General features: G+C 38.4%; 1 protein-coding gene across 6 annotated transcripts in view; it reads right to left on the bottom strand.

Moving 5' to 3' along the window:
* Nucleotides 1–26,692, bottom strand: part of pknox1.1 (pbx/knotted 1 homeobox 1.1) — a 35,515-nt gene that overhangs the window by 6,718 nt on the left and 2,105 nt on the right. For 2 of the 6 annotated variants that reach the window (XM_062067726.1, XM_062067727.1), the window contains exons 2-7: nt 18,718–18,829; nt 15,240–15,370; nt 7,109–7,280; nt 1,403–1,603; nt 1,183–1,327; nt 967–1,064 (exon numbers count right to left, since the gene is read on the bottom strand). In XM_062067726.1, the coding sequence (XP_061923710.1) occupies nt 967–1,064; nt 1,183–1,327; nt 1,403–1,603; nt 7,109–7,280; nt 15,240–15,370; nt 18,718–18,768 (798 nt within the window). In that variant the 5' untranslated portion in view covers nt 18,769–18,829. Of the gene's footprint in view, nt 1–966; nt 1,065–1,182; nt 1,328–1,402; nt 1,604–7,108; nt 7,281–15,239; nt 15,371–18,713; nt 18,830–26,692 lie in introns of those variants that run through there. The other 4 variants (XM_062067729.1, XM_062067728.1, XM_062067724.1 and 1 more) reach the window with 4 other exon arrangements.

A 26,692-nucleotide genomic window follows, 5' to 3' on the forward strand; every position in this document is an offset into this window, starting at 1 on the left:
CCGGTCCAATCACATAATACCTACGGCTTTTCACACACACAAGTGAATGCAATGCATACTTGGTCAACAGCCATACAGGTCACACTGAGGGTGACCGTATAAACAACTTTAACACTGTTACAAATATGCGCCACACTGTGAACCCACACCAAACAAGAAAGACAAACACATTTCGGGAGAACATCTGCATCGTAACACAACATAAACACAACAGAACAAATACCCAGAACCCCTTGCAGCACTAACTGTTCCGGGACGCTACAATATACACCCCCGCTATCCCCTTATATTTGTCAGTACACTCCAAATGGAAGCACTTAAACATGGCTGAAGAGTAGAAGAAGCAGTCGAAGTGGAGGCACGTAAATTAAGTGAATAATATTTATATAGCGCTTTTTCTCTAGTGACTCAAAGCGCTTTTACATAGTGAAACCCTATATATAAGTTACATTTAAACCAGTGTGGGGGGCACTGGGAGCAGGTGGGTCAAGTGTCTTGCCCAAGGACACAAAGGCAGTGACTAGGATGGCGGAAGCGGGGATCGAACCTGGAACCCTCAAGTTGCTGGCACGGCCACTCTACCAACCGAGCAATAAATTTGAATGCCCACAAAACTGGGCATCCTAAAGAGACAGTCAGAAAGCATCCTCGAAGACAGTCTGGTCTGTCAAACATCATCTATGCAAAATTTTGACCACCACAAGGAATTGTTTAAATGTAGAAAAATAATCCTAATATGACCCGTTAAAACACTGGGCATAAAATGACAAAATATGTTACATCTACATGGATGATCTTGGTACTGAAGGGGAGATTGTGAGGGTTACTGTAATGTGTTTTTTTTACAAAGCCATTACGGTTTCAGAATTTGTGAGGAAAAAGAAAACCCACGCATACACGGAGGACCATGCAAACTCCGGACTGAAAACGTCAAAACAGTCAAATATGGGAAGGACATATAAGTACCTGATTGTTTTGGACTCGTAATGACCCTGGAGAAATGGCTTGTGTTACGACCTGGCCCTGAGGAGTGACGACTGTAACAGGTTGATACACCGTGCTACCTGTGATGAATGCAGAAACGCATGTCATAAACAAATGATTTTGTACAGGCGTGAGCAAAGCAAGCTTCAATTAAGGGTCCTTTACATGCCTATATTGCAGCTGCGGTCATAACAGTACCTGTAGGTGGGGTAGTATGCCATGAAGACATACCTGCGACCACCTGGGTGGGATTGACTGCTGTGACCGTGACATTTCCTTGCTGCAGGGCTGAAGCTGGCACCACAATTTGACCATGAGGACTCCCTGAGATGGAGCTGGGAAGCTATTTAGCAAAAGGCATTAAAACAATTTTAACACCTCGGCATAACCTTTTAGTAAAAACTTGTTTGTCACCTACCTGGGATTTAGTTGGTGAAAAACTTGGGGCCTGGCCTTGGATAGGCGAGTATGGGCTACCAGGATCTCCACTCAGCAGGGTCTCACTATTCATCTTAGTTTTGAGGCAGGCAATGTAGCGGCTGCAGAAGTCCTTGCACAGGTCACTCACTTTTTCTAGCTCCAGCAGGTGGATTCGCAGTACCTGGATGGCTTTTACCATCTGCAGTGCACAAAAACATTGTTTCACCACAAGTTTCACAGCAAAGACCTCATACACAGCGAAAGAGAAGGCGATCACATGAGCAAACAATAAGGCTTTTGAACTTTCTAGTGAAATTACCGCAGGCAATATTACGATAAGATGGCAAAGGCCTAAATTGGAAACAAATAGGGATTAGAGAATCCTATTTAAATGTCACAGGAGGCTTGAGCCTATCCCAGCTTTGGGCAAAAGGCTGACTACTCCCGGAACTTCAATCACAGACAGACAACTCTCGCTGCCTGCAACTGAAGTCAGACGAGGCAACCATTAGACAATCAGTGACAAATGTCCTTTTAACATAACTGATAAGTGTTTTTGAACATACTAGCAGCAACTAGAAGTATCCCGATACAACTTTTTTCACTTTCGATACTGATATTGTTCAGATATCAACAGAAATCCTACATATTTTTATTTTGTAGTGTGTAATGTTATAAAAGGCTTGATCAAGGGAAATTATTTAGAGAATAGTGGGTATGAAAAACACTGACCTATTAATTAACCGTCTGGAATGGACTAATGGTGTTTTTAAGTAGAAGAGAAGTAATAACAGTGGTAATTGTTTTTTGATGACACCGGATTACAACTCATTAAATGGAACTGCACTTTTTGGGGGAAATTTTGCCTATCGTTCACAATCATTATGTAAGACATGATGACGGATGGATTTTTTTTTTTTTTTTAAAGCATTCCAAATATTAAATACATTTGATGAAATGTCAGCTTACAATGGAGCCTGGGTCCATTCTGTCTATAGAGCCCCTAAAAAACATTCAAATACCTCCATTAGTGTTTTATACACATTATGTATGTATATATGTAATGTAGTAACAGGCACATTTAATACTTAAATATTTGGATCATTTAAGCATACGCGGCGCATTCATTTCTTAAACGCATAGTTGACTTGCTTTTCCCTTCATCACTGATTACTACTCACTGCAGATTTTAGGACAGCCAAAAAACATAATAAAACATCACTTACTGTACAAGGTCTGCTGTCATTAGAATGCCGACTGCTGGGATGTTCGTATTTTCCCATTTAGATGAAAACATTTTCATAATCCTCACAAAAAAACGGGGCGGGGGGAAACAAGCGGTGTTCGTGTCATTCTCGATAGTTCCAGGTCCTAAATGGCTGTCAATGTGTCCCAATTTGTCGGATTATATCCTCAGCCATGTACTTTTCAAATGAGAGGCATGATTTATGATCTAGAATAAACTTACAGCAGGGAAGCGAGGAAACAGCAGACCACTCGATGATGTAAACATAGGGACACACGGAACTGACAACGTCGCCGCTATAAGTAGTTCATCTGCGTTAGTGAAAATATCGCTAATACTTGGTTAATATTCAAGTCACAAAATGTAAATTGAGTATTGTTGGCGCTTTTTGAATGGTTATCAGATTTTATGGACGGAATAGTGGAGCTTGCATTGGCTCCGCTATAAGCAGACTTTTATTTAATATTTAGAATGCATTAAAAAAAAAAAATCCATCCGTCATCATGTCTTTCATAATGATTGTTGTTAGGCACATAACGCAGGAATTTGAATGGTGCGGACAAGTTTGTTATTGGATACTTTATAATATGCTTCTGCCTTGGAACCTTTGTAGAATATGTGAAAGTAATATACAACTACAATTATTTGATACTTGTTTATCTTGACAAATGTGCTGTTTTGGACTGCAATATTGTTAAGTCAAGGACACATGACAGACACACGTGTCGAGCTTATGTGCTATTGTGTGCCTAGCTGTTGTGTAGATGCTAGCTCCTAGTAGTCTGTAACCTACCATGTTTACCTTTTTATCAATGACGTGACTAAAAACATAAGAAAAGACTAACCTTGTGTGTTTATTGGAGGACATTTAGCTGGTGCACAAATACACACGCCGTGGGACTGCTTGTAAGACTTTAGATGCGAGCGAATAAAATCTGATCCTTGGTTATTGTGCTGATATTGCACCAATATCTAAAACGACGAGCTTATATTCAGCATCACAAGAAAAGACAACAACTCATAATATAAACTTCTGGTGAGAAGTTCACATACACTCATTAATGTAATGAATGTTGTATCAATTTTGGGCCTGTAATTGGTTGATAGAATCATGACATAATGTTCATCTTCAATGATATATTTAGAAGGTTGACTAATAAACCCAACATGTTCAAAGATTCACCTTCAGGTACATCTGAATAATAGAATACCATGAACAAGTTAAATCATATCAGAAAGTGAAACCCATAAATTATATAGATTCATAGTACATTATGTGAAATATTTCAAGCCACAGATTGATTATGGCTTACAGATAATGAAAATTATGAATAATATTAATTAATGTTTTTTTTAACTAAACTGTCAGGTATTTGGTTAAAAAACATTTAGCATAAATTACAGCTTGTGGTAATACTAAAGTGTAATGGACGCCCAAGTTGGTTTGATAATTGTCTTCAGATCATCTGTATTGTTGGGCCTGGTGGCTCTCCTACTCCCCAACCATACTACATAGATTCCGTATGGAGCTCAGGCCAGGTTTGCTTGCCAATCAAGTACAGTAAGACCATGGTTATTGAACTGGAAAAAGCATCTCTATAAAGTTTGTCAGCAGAAAACCATGAAATGCTGTGTTGACTGTGAACCTCAGAAAACATAGTAGATCAACACTAGCAGATGACATAGCAGCCCAAATCATTACGGACTGTGGAAATTTTACACCAGACATGTGAATATCTACTCTTCCTCCACACTCTGGGACCTTGATTTCCAAATGACATGCAAAATGTACTTTGGACCACAGAACAACAAGGGCAGCATTCTCCAGGTGGCGGAGTGGTTGTATCGCGACCCGATGTTTGCAGGATCGATCCTCAGTCCCCCTACGACCATCTCAAAGTATCCTTAACCAAGATACTGAACCCCCGTGTGATCCTGATACTGTAGGTGAATGTGGTAATAGTGTCAAAGCGCTTTGAGTACCTTGAAGGTAGAAAAGTGCTATACCATCCAATCTATATAATTAATTGACCATTTAGTACAACAGTGTAGTTATTTTCCCCCACATTCCAAGTAAGACACTTTTGATGTTGTCGTCTCTACTTCAGGAGCGGCTTGACACGAGGAATACGACATTTGTGGACCATGTCTAGGATTGGTCTGTGTGTACTCACTCTTGTCTCAGTCTACTCTTTATAAATTTCCTCCAAATTTCTGATTGGATTTTGTTGACAATCCTCTCAAAGCTGTGTTTTTTCCATTTGCTGGTGAACTTTTTCCTTCACCTCTTATTTAATTCCAATCAACTTTCTATGGATAAGTTGGATACAGCAGTCTAACAAGCAGCTTTTTAGCAATCCCTCCTTGTAGAGGTTGTCAATGACTGTCTAATGGACATCTGTCAAGTCAGCAGTTATCCCCATGATTGTGAAGCCTACAGACCCAGACTGAGAGACCATGTAATAGGAAACCTTTGCAGATGTTTTGAGTTAATACATTAAATGTCGAGTTTCAGTCAAGTTTGATGTTGTCTATTTTCTGGCAAGGACTTCCTCCTTGGTGGGCACCATCACAGTTAACGACAATGTACAAGTGGCTTCACTGTGGAAAGTCACATTGGTGTTCCAGCAGTTACATGTTCATGGTAAGCTTGGGCCTTTGTGGTTTTTGAACATTTTAAGCAATTTCCTTTCATCCGAGGGTGACGTATGTGTCTTCTTCTATTCCTTGGCAAAGTGGTGACAAATCCAAATAACTTGTGTTTGAACTGATGACCTTGGAATCTGCAGTTATTTATAAATGGCTCCAAAACCTACTCAGTGGCCTGGTGGTTAGAGTGTCGGCCCTGAGATCAGTAGGTTGTGAGTTCAAACCCCGGCCGAGTCATACAAAAGACTATAAAAATGGGACCCATTACCTCCCTGCTTGGCACTCAGCATCAAGGGTTGGAATTGAGGGTTAAATCACCAAAAATTATTCCCGGGTGCGGCCACCGCTGCTGCCCACTGCTCCCCTCACCTCCCAGGGGGTGAACAATGGGATGGGTCAAATGCAGAGGACACATTTCACCACACCTAGTGTGTGTGTGACAATCATTGGTACTTTAACTTTTTAACTTTAAAAGACGTTCCCAACTTGGGTAAATAAACAATTTCAGTTTTCAGATCTACACGAGTCCCTTGGACTTTTCTATTGTTTCGAATTGTAAATCAATCCACAGAGTGTTGTCCAAGCAAGTATTTCATGCTGCCAAAGCAACACTACTCTATGCAGTCATTCAATCATTAGTTACTGACGTGTAGTTAATAAATCACTGACAAAACATTATTAGAGCTAGGCCTTGTCAAGACATAGAGGAACCTTCAGCCTGAATGTTTAATTCTGACTTAGGGTGGAAGGGTTAGCAAAATCCACGATTCGGATCTTGTCCAGGTTTTGTGACACAGTTTTTCGTTCGGCGTACATTGCTATTCCTTTTAACACTCCAGAATACTCCAATAATTCACCATAACCATTTATCAGTTGTGGTTCCTATAAAAATAGCTTATAAAATAAAACTTAAAAATGGCTCCTAAATCACAGACTGTTACTATCTCAAACAAAACAAATCTATACAATCTCTGTAACCACATTATTTGCCAAAACATAAAGTTACCTTTATCAGCATTATAGCTTTGTTTGTTCGAAATTAAAACCAAAATATTTGTTAATTAAATGCAGAAATCCTTCACACTTAACAGTGAAATACATTGTTGGACAATTTAGACCAGTATCTTAAATCAAAGCATAACAATCTGGTAACATGAATGTACAAATGAGTGCTTTAGGAACAAAAACACTTTTTTTAAACCTTTATTTTGTTAGCGCAGTCAGACCGGATTTTGCGCACAGCACTGTTATGTTATATCATGTCATGTTGGAAGAGTGCTGCTGTTCTTAGGAGTGCTTGATGGCTTTTTAAGTTTTTCACAGCCGTTGACTCGAGGCGGTTTTACAATTTTTAAAAAGTACCTCTCAAGTTACTGTCTTGTCTGTACTTTCATCTTGTATTTCATTCACCCAAACAAAAGCAAATGAGAGGTGTCATGGTTGTATGAGTTGTCCTGGCTCGTGTTAGCTTCTAGTTTGTTGGCAGACTCAGCTGGTGTTAAGTTAAAGTTAAGTAAAAGTACCAATGATTGTCACACACACACTAGGTGTGGCGAAATTAGTGGCCATTTCAACCGTTTAGTTTGGGAGGGGTCGACTCAGTGTTTTGGGGACACATTGGAGGAGGTCCTGGACACATGAATTCCAAAGACAAACGTTCCTTCACCTCACGAAGACAGCATTTCAGTCATATTTGTGCCACATTATAGTATTCAAGGTTTAACAGGCCAATTCCATGATTCCGTCCACGCTGTTATTAAGATCAATAAAAAAACTGAAAACTCATTGTGATGAAGAGCTGTATCTTACCAAGTTGTCAAGTTCTGGGTCTTCACTGAAAAAGGGCTTCCCTTCCTTCTCCTGACAGCGGACAAAGTTCTCAATGTCCACATCGAAGCTCGCCGAGGTGATGCAGTCAGAACTAAGTGTGGACAGCTCACACTTCTCAAACAGCAGCGCCAACAGAGGGAAGAGGGGATGTCTATGAATGCACAGACACACAACACACACTTTCTTAGTCGTAGCGCTACCACAGTTCATCCAGAAAGTATTCACAGCGCTTCGTTTTAACCACATTAAATTATGTTACAGCCTTATTCCAAAATGGAATAAATCCATTTTTGACCTCAAAATTCTACAGATGACAATGTGGATTTTTATATTTGTAAATTTATTAAAAATAAAAAAAAGTATTCACTGCCTTTGCTCAATATTTTGTTGATGCACCTTTGGCAGCAATTACAGCCTTAAGTCTTTTTGAATACGATGCTACAATCTTGGCACACCTATCTTTGGGCAATTTCACCCATTCCTTTTTGCAACACCTTCCAAGGTCCATCAGGTTGGATGGGAAGTGTTGGCTTTCATCTAGGATGTCTCTGTACATTGCAGCATTCATCTTAGTCTAGTCAGGGAGGTGACCAAGAACCAGATGGTCTCTCTGTAAGAGCTACAGCATTCCTCTGTGGAGAGAGGAGAACCTTCCAAAAGGACAACCATCTCTGAAGCAATCCACACATCAGGCCTGTATGGTATAGTGGCCAGACCGAAGCAATTTCTTAGTAAAAGTTTGCCAAAATGCACCTAAAAGACTCAGAGCATGAGAAACAAAATTATCTGGTTTGATGGGACAAAGATGGAACTCTTTGGCGCCATATTTGGAGGAAACCAGGCATCTTCAAATTGTTTCTTATGTCTGTACAGCACTTTGGCCAACTGGGGTTGTTTTTGAAAGTGCAATATAAATGATTAAACTGAACTGAAAATTGCTCCTCAACAGGCCAATACCAAGAATTGAGACACTGTATTTCTTTTGCCTGTACTTTGGAGCAAATTCACCGTGACATTTGCTACACCAACTGGCAGTGGGGAGGCTCATGACCTAAATTTTTGTTTGCAAGCTAAACATAACAAGTAGCAAAAATGGTAAGATAACGTATACCGAGGTAACACTTTAATTTATGTGCTTTATTTTTGGATGTTCAGTTTTTATAGCTCTTTAAACTAAAGGCTGTGAACTGGAACCCAACTGGTGTCTTTAGTGAGAGAGAACCTGTTATCTTTCTGCTGGGCTAGCCAGGTAGAGACCAGTGTTAATTTGGACAGCATTTTTTAATGTAGTTTTAGTTAGTCTTTTAAAGGAAATTCATTTTAGTTTTACTCAAATTGTAATCATCTAAATTGATTTAATTTTAGTCAACGAAATTACACATTTTGTTCAGCTAACATTACAGTAAATTTAGTTGACTAAAATACAAAGTATTAAAGATAAGGCCCCTTTATTTAGAATACCTGCAAAGTATTTGTTTAACACAAATGTAGCATGATCTTACAGTCAGGAATAATTATCCTTTGCAGTTCAATGCCAATAAATATCTTTCAGGCACTTTTCTATCTTTTCATACTATGTCTCTGGCAAAGCAAGTATGTATGGGAGTTGTAAAACAGAGTTATGATGCATGCTTTCATCATAATGGTTTTGTTTATGAGCGCGGCAGAACTGGAAGCAGTAGATATACATACTGCATGTGGCGGGGGACAAATGTCTACAGCTTGTCCCTCTCAGGGTTGCGGGGGCCTGGAGCCTTTCATTTGTTAATAAATGTCTGCCTCAAATAAATTGGAAACAATGCACCCATTTCCTTGAGCACGTTGGATCACATTAAAAGTTGCCATGCTTTTAAATTTACCAATAAATAAACTATTTCTTGAAATAGAGAAAATGATCATATTTTGTAAAGAACTAATACGGGAGAAGAATTAGCTTTAACTTAGAGGCAGTGTTGGGTTAGTTACTGAAAACCAGTAACTAGTTACAGTTACTAGTTACTTTATTTCAAAAGTAACTCAGTTACTAACTCAGTTACTTACACCAAAAAGTAATGAGTTACTGTGAAAAGTAACTATTTAGTTACTTCTTTTTTTCTTCTTTTTTTTAAGGCTCCCAATAATGCCCTTTTAGCCTTCATGTCAGTACTGTTATTGCACTGGAGAATAATACAATCTGTTGATCAACTTGACATGCATTTGCATCACTGAACTCTGCTAAGCAATGTGCTCTACATACAACACACAAAGACAAAGATATGTTACAAAGGCCAATTTGTTTCTGGCCAGAACAAATTGACAAAACTATTTTAAATAGCTGCAACATAACATACGTAAGTAACAAACAGCATAATAACAACATAGCTGCACCAAAATGATTCCCGGGCGCGGCGCCGCTGCTGCCCACTGCTCCCCAAGGGGATGGGTCAAATGCAGAGGACACATTTCACCACATCTAGTGTGTGTGTTGACAATCATTGGTACTTTAATCTTTAATCTAAAGCAAGGAAGGCACACACTACATACACAAAGCCTAACAAGGCGTTTTTTCCACAAGGAATTCTGACACAAAATCATGTCTGAAGCCCAGAACACTCTACACATTTCCCCAGTTTTAGTTTAGAGATAAGGAAAGATTGGCCTGGCCCACTAGGATCCCTCTTTATGTTTGTGAACTTTATAGTCTATACATTTAGAGTGATGTGATAATCAAACACTCTAGACGTCTAGAATGAAAGAGTATGTAAGAGAATTAAAGTTTTTTAAAGATTAAAGTACCAATGATTGTCACACACAAACTAGATGTGGTGAAATTTGTTGACAGCAATGTTCCCTCTAAGGTGCGTGCCTGTGCAATTGCGCACTGCTCATGCGTTCTCTGCGGACGGCAAATCTATGCCACGCACAAAATTTAAAAAAAAAAAGCGCATAACAATTTTCGACACGACAGAGAAAACAGTTTTCGTCATCATTGTTCAAATATTGTAACGTCTGTCGAGACGCTTTGAGGACATGAATTCCATCCATCACTTTACTGAGCAAAACTCTTTATTGTCGACCATAAACACATCACCAAAACATATTAGTAAAAAAATGATATCTAGCAAAAGTGGTCATTTACTGCAGTACAAACCAGACCAAAAGCAACTTTGTTATGTCAACAGCAGCCGCTCGCTCTTTCTCACTTGTACCAGCACATGCACATATGGCACTTAGCCAGTGATGCGTTTACAGCCACACAAAAAGTCGGACAACTCCAACACCACACATAACGTGTCATTCCAGGTCGTTAGGGATGTCCCGATCCAGGTTTTTGCACTTCCGATCCGATACCGATGTTGTTTTTGCACTTCCGATCCGATCCGATACCGATACTGGCCTTATCCAAGCGTGTATTAAAATTTAAAGTTATTTAGCCTACATAGTTGTCAGATTCATGTTGAAAAGGGTTTTAGTACTCTTGTTAACAACTAGCCAGCTGAATTAGGTGAGTTTGAATAATACACAATGGAGATGTTGACGTGCGGAGTTTCAAACACTCTTCATTTTCTAGCAGGGGACTTTTCAAATGATGCTACATATTAGCAGTAATGCTACTTTTTATAGCAACGCTTTTGCCCCACACTTGACGAATTACGGTTGTCTGTTCGACATATTCCCACTTGAAGCCAAAATACCGCCAGACGATGTACCCCCTGCTGTTTTTCTTGGGAATTAATTAATTCTTCCTTCATTATTACAGCTCACACGGCTACACTAGCATCACAGCTAACGTTAGCCATGCTGCTACCTCTCTGCTGGGAGAGGGTGTATACGTATGTGACGTATAACGTGACAGTATGTGACGTGTGTAAGAAGGTGCGCTTGCGGTCTGTGAGAAGCAGACACAAGGAGTGGAAAGAGCCTGTCGTGTAATCCCAGCAGCTAAAAGCAACTGCGGGAGGACGTATACTCGACTGTGTTGAAGGTGTGCTGGAAAATGCAGAACGGAAATCAGGGAGCAGCAGAAAAGTGGAATGTATTATTTAAATCGGTGCGTTGGAAAACACGGACCGGAATTTTTTTTAAACTGGATCTGGATCGGCATTTTCCCATGCCTTGCCGATACGCATTTTTTGGCAAATATCGGCGACCGATCCAATCCAAATATCGGATCGGGACATCCCTAGTCGTTACACTATGATTTACCAATCAAATGTGTGCTTATTCTAGTGTCATTTATTAGGAATCTTAATTTATAAATATTAATCATGAAATGCTGTTAGTATATTAAATAAATACTAATAAAAATATATATTTTACAAACAGGACGTTGCAGGAATGTACACATGATCCCCTGCTTACATCTCATTGTGCAACATGTGAATGTTTTATTGGGAACTAAATGCAATGTTGAGAGGGGTACACATTATTTCCAAAGCAGGACCTCCACCCAGACAAACAATACAAGTACACAGTTCATGAAAAACTATATTTTTTGTTATTGTCATTGTAAGTGGGCCTAAACCCTTATATTAGAAATGGAAATGACTGATGTCATTTGATTATAATAATAAGAGAATGTCTGTCCATCTGAGTTGGCCCTGCGATGAGGTGGGGACTTGTCCAGGGTGTACCACGCCTTCCGCCCAAATGCAGCTGAGATAGGCTGCAGCGACCCCGAAAGGGACAAGCGGTAGAAAATGGATGGATGGATGGATGGAGATTAAACTTGTTATTTAGTCAGGTTTGGGACAGGTGTGCTGCTGGTGTAGCCACAGTGTGCACGTGTGATGTTGCTCACATGGGCTCCACTGAATGCTCAGAGAGTTTTTGCATTTGCTCACACACATGAAAAATTAGAGGGAACATTGATTGACAGAGTGTGTACCTTCAGTGCTGAATGATGAGCAGAGGCAGAGTTAATCCTTAAGTGGTGGTAGTGGAGGTGAAGTGGCATCGGAGTCTCTGTCTCTCTTTACTAGCTACGTCGAAGCATGTTGCTTATGTAGCTTGTTTCAGCAGATTTGATTTGCTGTTTTGGGCAGTAGATTGGATCTTTGATCCAAAGCACAATTTACATTTAACTAAAATGTTATTTTCTTTGTGCTCGACAAAAGAAAAGTAGTGAAAATATCTGCATGTTAACAAACTCGACTTCTGGCTCCGCCATGATCAGACACGCCCCCCCTCTCCTCCCTCCCCACACTCATACCCACACAGAGCGCACGATCTTCTCCGGCTTATGACACAAGAACGATGACACTGCAGCGCTCCGATAAAACACACTTTATACTACATAAAAAGTAACGTAAAATAACGCAGTAACGCATCATGTAGTAACGGTAACTGAGTTACTGAATATAAAAAATAACGCGTTAGATTACTAGTTACCGCCGAAACTAACGGCGTTACAGTAACGCGTTACTTTGTAACGCGTTACTGTAACACACCAACACTGCTTAGAGGTGTGTAGATGTCACAATCGATGACTATCCTAGTATCAAAAATTAAACATATATTCTTCACTTTCTCCCACATGTACACATATTACCATGTGTAACATGTTAAATCCATACATTTATGTTTTGGCAGTGAGATGTTCAACTTCCTCATATCACATGGAAAAGCAGCTGATTGGCTATCGTTCATAACTAACTTCCGGGCCTTCTTTCATAATGTGCACTGTTAAAGAGCTGTGATTGGATATATTCCGAATTTGTCTCACCCATCTACAACACAATATTAAGTATGATTAGAAAAAGGATGGATAGATTTTGTTTATATAAATTAAATTAAATTACATTTTATCTCATTTTTATTTGTTGAGTAAAATGTCAGTTTTGTTATGGGGCAGCACAGTGACACAGGGGTTAGTGCATGTGCCTCACAATACGAAGGTCCTGGGTTCGATCCTGGGCTCGGAATCTTTGGAGTTTGCATGTTCTCCCCATGACTGCCTGGGTTCCCTCCGGGTACTCCGGCTTCCTCCCACCTCCAAAGACATGCACCTGGGGATAGGTTGATTGGCAACACTAAATTGGCCTTAGTGTGTGAATGTGAGTGTAAATTTTGTCTATCTATCTGTGTTGGCACTGCGATGAGGTGGCGACTTGTCCAGGGTGTACCCCGTCTTCCGCCCGAATGCAGCTGTAGAAAATGGATGGATGGAATTTTGCTATGTTCTTAGTCAATGTTAATTTGTTTTGATTATAGTCTTATTTTTGTCAGCGGAAAATAGGTTGTTGACAACAACTAAGACGAAAATTATTAGTCAACAAAATTAATACTGGTGGAGACCAAACATTAGCGTGAGAAAAAAACCAAAAACATTTATAGACACTTTTATATTAAAAGTGACTTTGAGTTGGTGGATAAAAACAGAGCTCCTGAAATGTATTTCACGACACATAACATTCCAATTGCACTGTATTTTCATTAAATATGAGATAGTTCACCATTTTTTGTTATAACCGCTTGCCATTAAGGGGTGATGGTGGGTTCCAAACCAGTTGAGAACCACAGCTCTAAAACACAGTTAAGTATTGGACATTTTATATTATTGTAAAATGATGAATTTTTTTTGACAGAAGTTATGTTTAAGTGAGCCATTGTTTTAACAGTGTGCCATTATGTTTTCTCTCTCTGTGCTGTTTCCAATGAGCAGACACAGACACATAAAAAGTCCAACTTAAAAGCATGTGGACAACAACCCTTTTGAATGCCAATGTATAACATTATAAATACAAGTCACATGGAACTTCATTAACAAACTGAACTTAGAGTTATGGGTCATTTACAGAAAGGGGTAATCTTATACTGTAGAGCAGTGGTCCCCAACCACCGGGCCGCGGCCCGGTCGATTGGTACCGGGCCGCAGAAGAATTTTTTATTAATTTTTTTTATTTTATTTTATTTTTTAATTAAATCAACATAAATAACACAAGATACACTTACAATTAGTGCACCAACCCAAAAAACCTGGACACGTTTCAAACATTGGCGGGGTTTTTGCGTGAGACTGAGCCTGCGCCTTCATTCACCAAGCTGCTGCACGATCACCTGTCTGTGCTTTTAAAAGAGTTTGAGCGCTACTTCCTAACTTCAAAAGACCCACGAACTGCCAAGGAATGGATCCGCGACCCATTTGTCAACAAAGCAGATGAATCCAGCATGTCTGTGCCAGAAGAAGATCAAATGCTGGAGATCGCAAATGACGGCAGCCTTAAAAGTGTATTTCAGACAAAAACTCTGCCTGTTTTCTGGATTAAAGTCATGGCAGAATACCCCGAGATCGCCACCACAACACTGAAAACACTGTTGCCATTTCCAACATCCTATCTGTGTGAAGCGGGATTTTCTGCAGTGACAGCCACCAAAACAAAACAACGTAGCAGACTGGACATAAGCAACACACTTCGGGTGTTTTTGTCTCCCGTTACCCCCAGTTGGGACCGTCTCGTTGCAGAGAAACAAGCTCGGGGCTCCCATTGATTTAGCGTTACGGTGAGTTAAAAATCTCATGCACTTTATATCCGTTTTTAATGTTGTATCTGCATCTTATTTTGAAGGCATGTAAACGTTACCATAGCAACGAAAATCAGAGTGCGTTTGGGCAGAGGGAGGTGAGGGAGAGGAGGAGCTTGTGAGTCGACTCGGGCACACAAACATGCAGGATGCTTATCTGACGGTTCAAACTGACAACTTTATTTCAGCTGTTGAAAAATAACATTCATAATGAAAGTAGTGTGGAATTGCTAATTCTTGTCATTTATATATTTTTCCACGTGATTTTTTTATTTATGTAATGGGCAGAGAGGAAGTTACCAGAGACGTTGATGTTATACTCATGTCATGTTGTTGGCGCAATGTGCTAATAAAGGTCCATATGAGTACACAGTGGATTCACGTTTATTATTTTACTTTTTTCATGAAAAAAAAATAAAAATCACCCCCCCCCCCCCCCTCGCCGGGCCGCGGGACAAATTATCAAGCGTTGACCGGTCCGCAGCTACAAAAAGGTTGGGGACCACTGCTGTAGAGAGCTTCTTGTTTGACAAGCTTAAGGCAATACATTTTTACATGGTCATTCAGTAACAAAACTACAAATAGGAACACAGAAAGTTCGTCTTACCGGTATATGGAGGCTTTGTCCACATCCATGGGCGTCTGTGGCTCTGTGAGAGTCGGGCTGGGTGCCTCCGCTAACATCCCCTCAAACTTCTCCTCTGAATCACTCTCTACCTTTGCTACACTTTGCATCTGCTGAAAAATAGAAATGAAACAAAAAATTCAAAGCACGGCAAAAATAAAGCAATGGAGTGGCAAACACTGACAGAAGATGAGAAACTAAAGGCGGAGTTGGCTCATCATTAACACATCATGTGAAGGACCAAGGGAAGCCAGAGGGCAACACCACCAACAAACAGAGGCTTGCTTCAAGATGGAATTTCAAGATGACACAAACTGGCTACTAATACTTCATAAATGTTTCAAAATAATCCTCACAAACTAAGTTACTGCATAAAATACATGTGTGCACATACACATATGAAGTAGGCAGTACATACAGTCATTGTAGAAAATACGCCAGTTGACATGATGGTACTCAGTTTTTCTCAAATAGAGGGGTGGGGGTTGATGCCAAGGGGAGCATGTGTGACACTGGGGAACATGCTTTATCAGTATCATGCAGAACCGTGTTTTAAACCCTGCTTCGAAAATCTGCACTACAAAACGTGCTCATTGCAGCCATTACTGCTGACTTCCTCACCTGAATGGTTTTATTTATTTTTTGTTTTGTAGGTTTAAGTGTTTTATAAATGTGCTCCTGAGTTAATGTTGCTCATCAGTTTCAATTTATTGAATTAATTGTTGCAGCCTTACAACACAATTTTTCACAACTATAAATCAAAACTAGCTTTCATTTAAACAAGAGTGGAACCTGCACAGTCACTCTCAGACCTGGAGGTTATGATTGACATCTGCAAATCAGGTCAGTGAGCACCTCTAAAACATATTATGCAATGTTTACGCACATTAAAACAATTACGCAACATGCTTTGGTTAAATTATCTCAGGAATCAGGAAGAGGTGCACACTCCCTGTCCTGTCTCATGCAAATAAACCACTGCTCAACACAGAACACAGTTGCTTGTAACGATGTTCACAATTCATCGGTTTCTGAGTGCACCTCGCGCGCCGTGACCATGAATGGTGGTTATTGAGGAAGGGTGTGTTTGTGTGGAGCGTGATAGCAAAATGTCTGAGCAGTGTTGGACCTGAGGACTGCTGTAAGCATGTTTAGGTTGGCAATAAAGTTTAAAAAGGGGCATCAGACTCTGTGTGAGCGCTAAAAACAAAATACATTGCTGACGGGTAGAAGACGCAGTCAAAGCGGAGACACGTAAATAAGACCGCCCACAAAATGAATGGAAATCAATTTATTCCAGGTTTGGTACCTCCCAAAACAGCACAATGTTAAAATGTAGCATGCCTTTTAAAAAGAAATACAAACTTCTATATAAAAAATATTGTTTTAAAAACAATACAATAGTACGGTAATACAAACAACTACAGTACAGTAGCTGAGGTAGGTAGATAATGCAAAATTATCACGACCCCCTTCTAGAACACAATACCTGTATTTTGTAATACAGTAATAATTATGTAAAGCATTTACTTTTTTTCCAGCAGACTGAAGAGGACTTCGAAATCCTTGTTAGATCCGACATGTTCAATAGAATGAGCAAAGTTACCGAAGAAGGAATGCTGGTCAATAAGGCTGAGATGGCAGCAAGTTATGGCATTGAAAAAGCGGATAATTCTAATTATGATATCTCCCGCAATCAATGTTGTGGTAGACAAGAGTTGACGCTTTCAGGCCATGTTGTTTTAGAGTTACTAGTTGGCAGCAGGAGCGGCAACAACTTCGCCAGTTTGTAGCCCTGCATAGCAAGAGACCCCCGAGACACACAGAGCAGCTTCAGGAGACCAATTAAGCCAAGCCACAGGTGGAGGACTAAGCCACAGCAGGGGGAGGATGTCGGTGGGGAGGTTGTGGAAACCAGATCGCTGCTAAAGGTTTGGTTTACAATGGTTGGAAAAACAAAGTTATTTCGATCTCCAGCTATAAGCTAATGCTAGCAAGTTAGATCGAATGTTTTGGGACGGATCTTACAGAGTTCACTGTGGCATTAGCTACGCCATCGAATGGCTCAGAGGCTCATAACTTAAATTATACTCCGAATTTAAAGCATAACAAAAAGCCAAAGGACACCACCGATCTCAAAATACTCGTAAGTTAAAAGGCACCACTGTATTAACATTACACACCACAAATTATTCAAACTATGAAGGATTCTGATATTGTATCCGACCAATATCGGTATCGACCAATACTCAAGGCCCCAATATTGGTATTGTATTTGAAGTGAAAAAGTTGCACCGAGACACCACTACTGGCTAGTACTATCTAGGTCGGCACCGGTGCCTTTTTGCAACCGAGTTTCAGTGCACATCCCTATTGATGAGCACATAATAAGGTGAATAGGTTATACTTGTATAGCGCTTTTCTACCTTCAAGGTACTCGGAGCGCTTTGACACTATTTCCACATTCACCCATTCATACACACATTCACACATTGATGGCGGGAGCTGCCATGCAAGACCCTAACCACGACCCATCAGGAGCAAGGGTGAAGTGTCTTGCTCAAGGACTATAATGGCGGAAGCCGGGGATCGAACGCCGTCATCTATGAGGGTCAATCAGTAGTCCACAATTTTGTTGTTTTTAATGGGCAATGACGATAAAAAGCCTATTCTATTCTACTCTACTCTAAAAGCTTGATTGTTCGTAGGGCATTTAAATATTTATATTAGGGACGGCGTGGCGAAGTTGGTAGAGTGGCTGTGCCAGCAATCGGAGTGTTGCTGGTTACTGGGGTTCAATTCCCACCTTCTACCTTCCTAGTCACGTCCGTTGTGTCCTTGGGCAAGACACTTCACCCTTGCTCCTGATGGCTGCTGGTTAGCGCCTTGCATGGCAGCTCCCGCCATCAGTGTGTGAATGTGTGTGTGAATGGGTGAATGTGGAAATACTGTCAAAGCGCTTTGAGTACCTTGAAGGTAGAAAAGCGCTATACAAGTACAACCCATTTATCATTATTTATTTATCATTATTTCACACAATCTAATAAAAAATAATTTATAACTTATCTAATGTTTTTTTCTTTTTCTTTTTTTAACATTCTGCTATAATTAACCTACTATGAAAATTCTGGACTTTTCAAAGCCTCGTAAAGAGGTAAATATACCAAATCAACAGGGGATCTAATACTTATTCTTCCCACAGTTTATGTACTGTACAGGCATATTTTTGTATACAAATACATCTATGTACTCTCCAAATGCCTCAAATGTAAAATTGATTTTGTAGACCATTTATAGACAAAAAACAAATGTTAGCTAAACAGGTCTTTAGCTGTATCATATCAAGGTGTTTAGACATTGTTATGTTTAAAATAGATACCTTTATCTAAAGTTTATAGTGTCACACACTGCATACCTTATTACACGTAATCGTCACATTTACTCTCATTTTCTTACCCACCTGCTGCTCCGCCTTGGAGTATTTGTCAATGGAAACCGAATGGGCTGCCATCACCTTACTGCAGATGCGGAAAACACTGAGGCATTATAGATTGTGCCGACAGGTGGGCAACCTAAACAAAACACACAACTTAAGTTGTATTTAACAGTATATGTCCACAGTGATCATGTGGAAAAAAACATGCTTTGTCAGCTGTGTAGTTAATTTATTTTAGACATGCTTTAACAAGTTAGAAGGAAGATCATATGGCTATATTTCACAGTTCAACATGTCCAAAAAAAGAATTGGAAGAAGCCCAGCTCATTAAATCTTACCCCTTTTTCATATCTATTACTGATAATGCATTTACACCTTATATTTTAAATTTTGACACTTATATTTCTTTGGGTTACAATTTGTAATTTAATTTTTGTTCACTTTCTGTGAAAAAAAAAAAGATTCACTCAATATACAAGTATGTAACCTGTTTAATCTGATTGGTCGCCTAATCGTTAAGATGGTCAGTGACTATTCGACTATCAAAATGGTTGTTGGTTGCAGCTAGGGTTGCGCAATATACACAATATAAATTATATCAATTCGGCCAACAATAGAGCTTTATTGTTATATCGTGATAATGCATGTTGATGATACGTTCTAGCTGTGTCCTGCAATTTTGACAGCGGCAAGCGAACAAACGCGTTCTCACCGCAATGCCGCGTCCTCGCTCGCGGCTAATGTCCCTATACAGTGCAATGCTGCTTCTAAGTCAGTTATCCTCGCCTCCATGCCGGTAAATTAATGACATTTTTACAAGTATCATCCCAGGAGGAGGAAGAATAACTAAACACGCTACAGGAGGATAGGAGGGTAAGATAACTGCTAATCGCAAACTAGACCTCTTCAATGTAAACAAAGGTGGGTGGTTTGATACGAATATCGACAGTAACAATACCAAGTAGTATAGTACCAGGTCAATACCACAGTGGTTAGATCAATATTTTTTACTATAAAAAATACCTTGTAGTATTTGTTATTGTTTACACATTCAGGAAATAAGTCCCCGGACACAGGAAGACTTTGGGGGCAAACCCTCAGAGCCAATAGTAGGACAGACTGTTATTTAAAAATGTTATTGATATTGTTACAGTGCAATCCTGTGTTTTTGTCTGCTTTAAATTTTGATCAAAAATGTAATGATTCAATGATCTTGAAAATGATCAATATCAGTATTTGTATGACCAGTACTGCCCCTGTAATTTCTTGGTGTTGGATGAATACCCAAATTTGCAGGATAACCCAAAACTAATGGTAAGCATCCAAACAACAGAAGATTATACGCTTAATACATTTAACAGAAGTGTAGATATAACTACATTACAACAAAAAGTAATCAGCTTTTAACAGTAAAATAATAATAGTTTTGAGAAAATATTACTAACGAAAATTATTTTATATGTTACTGCGTATGTCAGCTGCTAAGTTAGGAGCCTTTGTAACTAATTTTGAAATTATTCTATTACCATTATATGTCAAAAATATACAATATAGCGATATATATTCTTTTTGCAAGAGGCTGCAATACATATTGCGTTATAAATTTCAGGCCATATTGCCCATCCTTAGTTGCAGACCCATGCAACATGTTAAAATGGTGGTGTATTTCAATTTGATTTAAATTCACTTTAATGTGGAACATTGATTTTAGACAGTTATTTTCAGTCATGAGCTTAATCACAGAACAAATTCACCGCTGAATTTGCTAATCATATTCTCAAACCTCAATCCTGTTACTTTTAATTAGTCTTCTTTGGCTTAGGAACATGGTCAAAATTTGAAACTAAATTGTCTGAGATTAGCCAATAATAAATTAATATTTGTTTATTTAAAACAGAGGTATCAAACTGAAGGGCTGGGGGCCAAATCTGGCCCACCACATTATATAATGTGCCCTGCCACATCATTTTATGTGGTTTGCCATACCATTTAATCATGGCCCGCCACTCCAATTTAAGTGGCCTGTCCCATAATTTTGAAGGGACATGCCACATAATTATAATGTAGCACTCAATGGTATTTTATGTGGTCCGGCCGCCACATCATTTATATGGCCTGCGAAAGACTGGAATTGGAAAAAAAAAAAACTTTCTTGCTATAATTATTTGTTCTTTGAATTTTGACAGAAAAATGTTGCACATGCATTGCATATGTTCTACACTTTAATATTATCTGATATTTTAAGCATTTTGCTATTTTTATCAAAAATATACACTGTCATCTTGTCTTATGATTTCAAAGCAAGTTATCCATCAATCTGTAAAAAAAATAAATAAAAACAGTTGCCTTTGCAAATTGCGACAAGGCTATTACAGATTTCTATTCAAATTAGGACTGCACGATTAATTGACATTAAGTGGGCATCGAGGTTTTATATAGTGCGATTACATTAGCGCAAGAGGTTAAGGTTTTGGTTTGTTTTTTTTCTCCGTCGCCACCGACATTTCAGTGACAGACATGTTTACCAATTAAAATTGTTTAGCTTTGCGTTTGTTCGTCTCACTTCAAACATTGATTGATTGATTGAGACTTTTATTAGTAGATTGCACAGTACAGTAAATATTCCGTACAATTGACCACTAAATGGTAACACCCGAATAAGTTTTTCAACTTGTTTAAGTCAGGTCCACGTTAATCAATTCATGGTATACAGAGAGAAAGAAGTCTCACTCTTTGCATCGCTCTCAGCACCTGAGCGCGTTTTATTTAACAGTAGAATTAACTGAACACATTGAGCCCTCTTTTGAGTCATTGACAATCTTTGTCTCTTCACTGGGTGGAGAGCGGGGCGCCAGCTTTACACAGAGGATTCACGTACAGACAAGCCTGCCTACTCGACACAAAGTAACACAAATTAGGAGGGAAAATATATTATTACAAAGACAAATGTCCCGTTGTGGGAATAGTTCAGCTTCAAATCAAATGGGAAATATTAGCCCATCAACACAGACGAACGAGCGAGAATGCCCTGATGGCAATAAACAAAAAGACATCATCCAACCCAACTAAAAAAAAAAAAGCACTTTAAGATGTTAAATATTTATTTAACTAAAATGTTTTACTTACAGAAATTTGTCCGTTTTAATGTTTTGTTTATTTAGGATAACAACGTTGTTTACCTTCGAAACAGTACAATGATTAAAAAAAAAATCTACAGTAATGACAAATAAGTTTATATACTTTTAAATGGTTACTTTTAATATTATTATATATGATTACATTACGTTATGAACATTGTTAAGTTTTAAACGATTATTTCTTCAGTTTAAGAGCATGATCTAGTCAAAAGTTGCGAGTCTGTCTGATTAAAACCAACATTTTTTAGAGTAAATTATTACATACTGTTCTTAAGTGTGGCACCTTAAAACAAAAATGTTGATTGACAGTCTAAATGTAACACGTCTTCCTTCGCTTGTCACACTTTCGCAGTTTTATGCATTCTTATGTAATAAATATAAAAATCGCAATTTGAATCGCAATTTATTTAACAGTAGAATTAACTGAACGCATTGAGCCCTCTTTTGAGTCATTGACAATCTTTGTCTCGTCGCTAGGTCGCCAGCTTTACACAAAGAGGATTCACGGACAGACAGCCTGCCTACTCGCCACAAAGTAACACAAATTAGGAGGGAAAAATATGATTACAAAGCCAAATAATAATACAAAAGTTCTGAGTCGGTCTGATTAAAGCCAACTTTTTTGAAAGTGAATTATTGCATATTGTTCGTAAGTGTGGGACCTTAAAACAAGAATGTTGACTGACAGTCTAAATCAGTGGTTCTTAACCTGGATTCGATCAAACCCTAGGGGTTCGGTGAGTCCGCCTCAGGGGTTCGGCGGAGGTCAAAACACACCCGACTCATCGTGTAAATACAAACTTCTCCCTATCGGCGTATTACGGATACGGCAACAGCTGACTGGTTTGCAGGTGTGTAATTTGTTGTGAGTTTATGCACTGTGTTGGTTTTTTTGTTTGAACAAGGTGATGTTCATGCACGGTTCATTTCATGCACCAGTAAAAAAAACGTGGTAACACTTTAGTATGGGGAACATATTCACCATTAAATAGTTGCTTATTAACATGCAAATTAGTAACATATGGGCTCTTAACTAGTCATTATTAAGTACTTATTAATGCCTTATTCGGCATGGCCTTATTATAACCCTAACCCTCTAACCCTGACCCTAACCAAATAACTCTAAATTAAGTCTTTATTACTTAGAATATGTTCCCCTGGTGTCCAAATAACTCTAAATTAAGTCTTTGTTACTTAGAATATGTTCCCCATACTAAAGTGTTACCAAAAACATAACTTTGTCTTGAATTTGAAAAAAAGAAAATTGTTTTTATTTTTCACTAAAGAAGGGTTCGGTGAATGCGCATATGAAATTGGTGTGGTTCGGTACCTCCAACAACGTTAAGAACCACTGGTTTAAGAGCACGATGTAGACAAAAGTTCTGAGTCGGTCTGATTAAACCCAACTTTTTTGAAAGTGAATTATTGCATATAGTTCGTAAGTGTGGGACCTTAAAACAAGAATGTTGATTGACAGTCTAAATGTAACACGTCTTCCTTCGCTGGTCACACTTTTGCAGTTTTACGCATTCTTATGTAATAAATATAAAAATCGCAAATCGAATCGCAATTTATTTAACAGTAGAATTAACTGAACGCATTGAGCCCTCTTTTGAGTCATTGACAATCTTTGTCTCGTCGCTGGGTGGAGAGCGGGTGCCAGCTTTACACAAAGAGGATTCACGTACAGACAGCCTGCCTACTCGCCACAAAGTAACACAAATTAGGAGGGAAAAAATATGATTACAAAGCCAAATGTCCCGTTGTGACAATAGTTCAGCTTCAAATCGGATGGGAAATATTGGCTCATTAACATGGACGAAAGAGCAAGAATGCCCTGATGGCAATAAACAAAAAGACATTGTCCAACCCAACTGAAAAAAAGCCCTTTAAGATGTTAAATGTTTAACTAAAATGTTTTGCTTACAGAAATTTGTCCATTTTAATATTCCTTTATTTAAGATAACAACTTTGTTTACCTTCCAAAATCAGTACAATGATTTTAAAAAATATACAGTAATGACAAATAAAAGTTTGTATACTTTGAAATGATTACATTACATTATAAACATTGTAAAGTTTTTATCGATTATTTCTTCAGTTTAAGAGCATGATGTAGACAAAAGTTCTGAGTCGGTCTGATTAAAGCCAACTTTTTTGAAAGTGAATTATTGCATATTGTTCTTAAGTGTGGGACCTTAAAACAAGCATATTGATTGACAGTCTAAATGTAACACGTCTTCCTTCGCTTGTCACACTTTTGCAGTTTTACGCATTCTTATGTAATAAATATAAAAATCGCAAATCGAATCGCAATTTATTTAACAGTAGAATTAACTGAACGCATTGAGCCCTCTTTTGAGTCATTGACAATCTTTGGCTCGTCACTGGGTGGAGAGCGGGGTGCCAGCTTTACAGAGGATTCACGTACAGACAAGCCTGCCTACTCGACACAAAGTAACACAAATTATAGGGAAAAAATATGATTACAAAGCAAAATGTCCCGTTGTGGGAATAGTTCAGCTTCAAATCAAATGGGAAATATTAGCCCATCAACACAGACGAACGAGCGAGAATGCCCTGATGGCAATAAACAAAAAGACATCATCCAACCCAACTAAAAAAAAAAAAAGCACTTTGACATGTTAAATATTAATTTTACTAAAATGTTTTGCTTACAGAAATGTGTCCGTTTTAATGTTTTGTTTATTTAGGATAACAATGTTGTTTACCTTCAAAACAGCACAATGATTAAAAAAAAAATCTACAGTAATGACAAATAAGTTTATATACTTTTAAATGGTTACTTTTAATATTATTATATATAATGATTACATTACATTATAAACATTGTAAAGTTTTAAACGATTATTTCTTCAGTTTAAGAGCATGATGTAGTCAAAAGTTCCGAGTCTGTCTGATTAAAACCAACTTTTTTTAGAGTAAATTATTACATACTGTTCTTAAGTGTGGCACCTTAAAACAAAAATGTTGATTGACAGTCTAAATGTAACACGTCTTCCTTCGCTTGTCACACTTGTGCAGTTTTACGCATTCTTATGTAATACATATAAAAATCGCAAATTGAATCACAATTTATTTAACAGTAGAATTAACTGAACGCATTGAGCCCTCTTTGGAGTCATTGACAATCTTTGTCTCGTCGCTTGGTGGAGAGCGGGGCGCCAGCTTTACACAAAGAGGATTCACGTACAGACAGCCTGCCTACTCGCCACAAAGTAACACAGATTAGGAGGGAAAAAATATGATTACAAAGCCAAATAATAATACAAAAGTTCTGAGTCGGTCTGATTAAAACCAACTTTTTTGAAAGTGAATTATTGCATATTGTTCGTAAGTGTGGGACCTTAAAACAAGAATGTTGACTGACAGTCTAAATCAGTGGTTTTTAACCTGGGTTCGATCGAACCCCAGGGGTTCGGTGAGTCCGCCTCAGGGGTTCGGCAGAGGTCAAAACACACCAGACTCATCGTGTAAATACAAACTTCTCCCTATCGGCGTATTACGGATACGGCAACAGCTGACTGGTTTGCAGGTGTGTAATTTGTTGTGAGTTTATGCACTGTGTTGGTTTTGTTGTTTGAACAAGGTGATGTTCATGCACGGTTCATTTCATGCACCAGTAAAAAAACATGGTAACACTTTAGTATGGGGAACATATTCACCATTAAATAGTTGCTTATTAACATGCAAATTAGTAACATATTGGCTCTTAACTAGTCATTATAAAGTACTTATTAATGCCTTATTCGGCATGGCTTTATTATAACCCTAACCCTCTAACCCTGACCCTAACCCTAACCAAATAACTCTAAATTAAGTCTTTATTACTTAGAATATGTTCCCCTAGTGTCCAAATAACTCTAAATTAAGTCTTTGTAACTTAGAATATGTTCCCCATACTAAAGTGTTACCAAAAACATATAACTTTGTCTTGAATTTGAAAGAAAAACAAAATTTTATTTTTCACTAAAGAAGGGTTCGGTGAATGCGCATATGAAACTGGTGTGGTTCGGTACCTCCAACAACGTTAAGAACCACTGGTTTAAGAGCATGATGTAGACAAAAGTTCTGAGTCGGTCTGATTAAAGCCAACTTTTTTGAAAGTGAATTATTGCATGGTGTACGCCCGATTGTAGCTGAGATAGGCTCCAGCGCCCCCCGCGACCCTTGAAGGGAATAAGCGGTAGAAAATGGATGGATGGATGGATGTTCGTAAGTGTGGGACCTTAAAACAAGAATGTTGATTGACAGTCTAAATGTAACACGTCTTCCTTCACTTGTCACACTTGTGCAGTTTTACGCATTCTTATGTAATAAATATAAAAATCGCAAATCAAATCGCAATTTATTTAACAGTAGAATTAACTGAACGCATTGAGCCCTCCTTGTGGGAATATTCCAGCTTCAAATCGGATGGGAAATATTAGCCCATCAACACGGACGAACGAGCGAGAATGCCGTGATGGCAATAAACAAAAAGATATCGTCCAACCCAACTTTGAAAAAAAATGCACTTTAAGTTGTTAAATATTTATTTAACTAAAATGTTTTGCTTACAGAAATTAGTCCATTTTAATGTTTTATTTATTTAATGTAACAACATTGTTTACCTTCCAAAAACAGTACAATGATTTTTAAATATCTACAGTAATGACAAATAAAAGTTTGTATACTTTGAAATGGTTACTTTTAATATTAATATATATATAATGATTACATTACATTATAACCATTGTAAAGTTTTTATTGATTATTACTTCAGTTTAAGAGCATGATGTAGACAAAAGTTCTGAGACGGTCTGATTAAAGCAAACTTTTTTGAAAGTGAATTATTGCAT

This window comes from Entelurus aequoreus, linkage group LG13 (genome assembly GCF_033978785.1).
Source record: "Entelurus aequoreus isolate RoL-2023_Sb linkage group LG13, RoL_Eaeq_v1.1, whole genome shotgun sequence".
Lineage (NCBI taxonomy): Eukaryota > Metazoa > Chordata > Actinopteri > Syngnathiformes > Syngnathidae > Entelurus > Entelurus aequoreus.